The sequence below is a fragment of the Orbicella faveolata genome, unplaced genomic scaffold (genome assembly GCF_042242905.1).
Source record: "Orbicella faveolata isolate gen_17 unplaced genomic scaffold, um_ofav_v1 contig_35, whole genome shotgun sequence".
NCBI lineage: Eukaryota > Metazoa > Cnidaria > Anthozoa > Scleractinia > Merulinidae > Orbicella > Orbicella faveolata.
Window position 1 is genome coordinate 13,759,759 of NW_028301564.1, and position 4,707 is coordinate 13,764,465.

General features: G+C 42.6%; 1 protein-coding gene across 1 annotated transcript; it reads right to left on the reverse strand.

The window, feature by feature from the left end:
* Positions 1–1,096: 1,096 nt before the first annotated feature.
* On the reverse strand, positions 1,097–4,237 carry LOC149103411 (uncharacterized). The gene has a single exon (XM_089274310.1). It carries the CDS (start codon positions 3,968–3,970, stop codon positions 1,499–1,501), a length of 2,472 nt encoding a protein of 823 aa, XP_089130436.1. The 5' UTR covers positions 3,971–4,237; the 3' UTR covers positions 1,097–1,498.
* Positions 4,238–4,707: the final 470 nt, after the last annotated feature.

Consider the following 4,707-nt stretch of genomic DNA (forward strand, 5'->3'; position numbering starts at 1 on the left):
GGAGCTACAAAGAGATTAATACTGAATATTGAAAGGGCACAGCACGATTAACTGTCCCAAGGAATTTGAGCGCGATGTATTGAATACTTTTTGCGCGACGAGGGTTTAAAAGCTCAAAATTTTACAAAGAATGGATGAGCTCATTAGCGCTTTTGCCACACAGAAATTTTGATGTTTTTGAAAGCCTCTCCTTGAATATTACCCTCAAAGAACCAAAAATTTCACCACTTACTAAGTTTCACAAGCTCTTTAAGTTTTTCTAGTAATTGAAAATCGTGTCTAGCATGATGCCTTCTCTGCGCAAAGTCGTATGTTAATGAGGAAAAATGTAAACAATGACGTCAGCAAAGATTCGCTTATTTATCCCCCCTTGAAAAAGGCATATACATGTCCCCATGCCGGATCTATAGGGAGATACAACTAACCTAGATTGTAACAAAACTAGCATTTTCCGACCTAAAACACGATTCATTAAATGTCTTTGGCTAAAATCAATAAACTAAGAATACTACTGATCAATATACAAAGTCAGTAAGACTGCCATGTTGGCAGTCTATCTTCTTGTCTTGGTCTGTCTGCATGTACTGGCTGATCATCTACTACGGCACGTTCCTGGAAATGTCAGGACGTTCAGGGACAACGATTTCTACATTGGCTGCTGCTTTGTCCATGTACATGAGATTAATTTCACCTGGAACATACGGTGGTAGAGCATGCGGCCTATACATGAGTGTTAGACTCAGAGCTAGCAGTCTGATTAGGTCCGCACAGCTGATCCACCGGGTAAGTTACACCACAGAGTTTCAGACGGTTGAAGAGTACCGCTTTCCTCTTCCTAGGGTTATCTTCTGCATGGATACACTAAGTCACAGTGCCAATCCTAGTCACGACAATGTTAGGATTGTGCCATGGTGAGCGGAGCTTCTTGGTCTGCTCCTTCTTGATTGTGGGGTCATGAAGGAATACTCGATTGCCAACCTCGATTTGCTCTCAAACAATTAATGATAACAACAATAATGATGATGATGATGATAATGATAATAATAATAATAATAATAGTAATTTTTTTATAATGTTTATAATAAGAAATTCAAACTTTATTGAGCACTTTTCCATACAAACTTGAATCTTACATGTATCTGGTAAAAAATTCAGAAATTCTGTTGTTCCTTAAGTTTTCGGTAATTATAATAGTAATAATAATATCAAAATAATAATAATAATAACAATTTATTATCATCATCGTCATATCATATATGTCATGATATCACGGTTACTACAACTAATGCTAATACTACTACTACTACTACTTTTTTTTTTTTTTTATAAATGAGGTATATACAAGGTAAAAGTAAGTAAAAGAAGAAATAAACTATTAAAACCTATTTCAACAGTGTTTACATAATGGCTCCCTCCTGGGTTTCAACGTCACTATCGGTATATTACAAGGTAAAAGTAAATAAAAGAAATAAACTATTAAAACCTATTTCAACAGTGTTTACATAATGGCTCCCTCCTGGGTTTCAACGTCAATATCAATGTTCTTAAAGTCACAAAAGGCTTTCCTTCTAGCTCTTGAACCTCTTAGGCAGATTAGTGCGGATCTTAGTAAAGCGAAGGATGTCCTTGCTCTTATCCAGGAGATTGTTTTAGCATAATGTTCTCCTTTCTTGATGGAGATCAGCTGCGCCAGTCTGGAATGGTATTGCAGGCACTCGTTTCCCATGCCGCCTGTTGACGTGAAAATAAGGGGTGTAAAAGTTCCTTGTTCGATATCCAAAACCCTCCTCGCGTAAAGACGCTTCTTCTCGTTCTCATGATTGCGGTATATCTGTTGGAGCTCTAGGTCCCTATACGAATCAGCATTAGGGTGACAAACCCTCACGTCAAAGAATGCTGATCGTTGGTTCTCCCAGAACCCGCGCGCATGAATATCTAATCTCGCATCTGGAGCTCGATTAGAACCTCTTCCCAGCTGTTCACCCGAGATGTCTTGCAGGACAGGCTCAATCTCAACATCGGTACAAACCATATTCAGGAGTTCGGCTTCTAAGTCCCTCAGCTCATTGTGACGTTGGGTAACGAACCCACCTCTCTTGCATATCATTGCGTGGTCCACTGTAAAAGCATCACCGCATACACAGGTGGAGGGGATATCATCGACCGGCCAATCGTAGCGCAGTTTGATTGCATCGCGGAACTCTTTCTTATTTAGATTGAAACCCATTTCGCGAAGGGAGAGTACCGTCAGCCAAACAGATGACCCTTTTTCCGCAGCAAGGTCAAGTGCCCGTTGGACTTTCTGTGGGGCTACCCCTCTAATATGCTCTGCCCTGTCTTGGAGCACCGTTGCTCTCTCACTCCTCATTGCCTGTTGTAGTGGCTTGACCAAAGAATCATCCGGCATCTGATGGGATTGAGCCACGATCTGTTGGACCAGCGGGATGGTAACTTTGACGGAGGAGGATTGCTCAAGATTTGCGTCAAGACACGGGTTTGTCATGCCAAGCCCCCCTAGACGGACTGGCAGTGCTAGAATGTCCCTGTCCAGCCGAGTGCACCTATGCTCCGTAATTGCAGGAATGAGCACCTTAGATATGGCATTCTCCAAAGGCTCCAATAATTCTTGAATATCAGGCAAAGTTCTCAAAAAATAGGTCCATCGGTGCTTGAGGCCAAAGGTGTAAGCAGCATAACACGCTTGAGGCTGAGAAAGAGCAAACTCTGCCAGCTTGGTAATCTCGCTGACCCAGTTGGTCACCTTCTCGCTAACGTATTCCTCTAGATATTCCCGTGAACCTATCACCGCACCCAGATGTTTTTGTCCCTCTACCGTCACATTGACAGCCGTGTCCTTGAACACTTCTTTCACGCTTGCCTCTTTATCTGGCTTTGAGATAATCCAACATTTCTTGGGGTTGGGAAAATAGCCAAAGACTGGGCCAAGGCTGTTGAGGACATCCCACCATTTCTTGATTTCCAGTACAGAGCCAGCTCCACAGGCATCGTCAGCAAACCAGCACTGTTTAATACTGGACGCCGCCTGCAGGCTTGTGATCAGCGGCTGCACACTTAAGGCGTAGAGGGCCATAGCAAGTGGGTCACCCTGTGTTGTTCCTTCAGCTGAAATGATCTCTTTGCCGCCGGTAATAAACAAGCGTGCCGACTTCCTGTAAGTATTGATGACATATGCTGCAATTACAGGGCAGAGAACCCGGATATTATGCAGTGAAGTTGCTCTGTTAAGTGCATTGAATGCATTAGAAGCATCGATGAGCAGTACCGCGTCCGTGTCGTCTGCTTCAAATATGGCATGCATAGCATGTATAGCAGCCTCGCTGCCGGACTTTTGACCTGCGCATAGCTGGAGTGCACCACTCGCCTCAACCACGTCTCCCTTAGAAACGTTCATTACACACTTTCCAATAATCCTTCGTATCACCTCGCCGACCCTTATAGGCCTCACTGCACCTTCACCTTTATCCAGGGGAATCAATCGGCTTGCCACCAGTGGCTCTATGGTTGCAGGGTCGATATAAGTTGTACATAGAGTCCTTGTCATTGTGGCTATTGCCTCGCATAATTTTGTAGACGACTGTTTAAAGGATTTGCAAGCCATCATTCTTCTAAAACCATTAGCGTCAACCCCGCATGGTCCCCCTGATCCCTTTGTTCTTAACGCAGCCTCCCTTATCATCTCACCATTTATCTCTGAGTACACCGATTCAGGGATATCATCATTAATCGGCCCGAAGAGAAGTGAGCCCAACGTTGTTGGTTGTGGGTTTGGATGTTTCTCTTTCAACTGAGCCATGACGTCATCCGTTAGCTCCAGCACGCCCCCTGTTGATGTTTCGCTAAGGAAACGCAGCGCTGAATTGATTTGTCCTTCGAGCACAAGCTTAGCGAATATCTTGGATTTTTCCGGTTGATCAAATGTCTTAAGCTTTCCAATACGCCCCTGAAGCATTCTACCTTCGCGTAGCAACTTGCTGATTTCCCCTTCCTTCCAGAGCGCAAGGCGCTTAGATAAGAAATCCTGATGGTCTTTTGTCTTAGATTTCGGGCTTGGCTTTTGAAGTGCAACAGCCAAAAGGACAAAGGCTGCTTTCAAGGATATGTGCTGTTGATCAGAGTTGCTATTCCAGTCATTAATGTGCGATGTAACCTGATCAATAAATTCCTTTCCGGTTTTACCATATGGCACCAGAAAAACATTCTTTCTCCATGTAACAATCTCATGTTTAGTAATGTTTAGTAAATAGTGTTTAGTAATAATAATAGTGTTTAGTAATAATAATAATAATAATAATAATAATAATACCTTGCTAGGTACAGCACACATTTTGAGGAGGGTGCTATCAAGCTAAAAACTGGCTGTCCCCTAGTGCCCTAGGACCATGGTCTGGTCTCGGCCCTAAGGACTCTAAGCAAACATTACGTGAGGACGATAATAATAATAATAATAATAATAATAATAATAATAATAATAATAATAATAATAACAATAAATAAGTTCTTAAAAATGCATTTTACATCACAGAGAAGTGTCATTGCATACTCTGATACTTCCGGCTGGTGGTTTGGTTGTTCTCCAAACAACATCAACTCGCGATCGTACCTCATAGCTAAACTAAAAATAAAACGGAGGGTACTGTGTGGATGTGGGTACACTAGAGTGGTAGGCGATCATCACCAGCAGCAGGT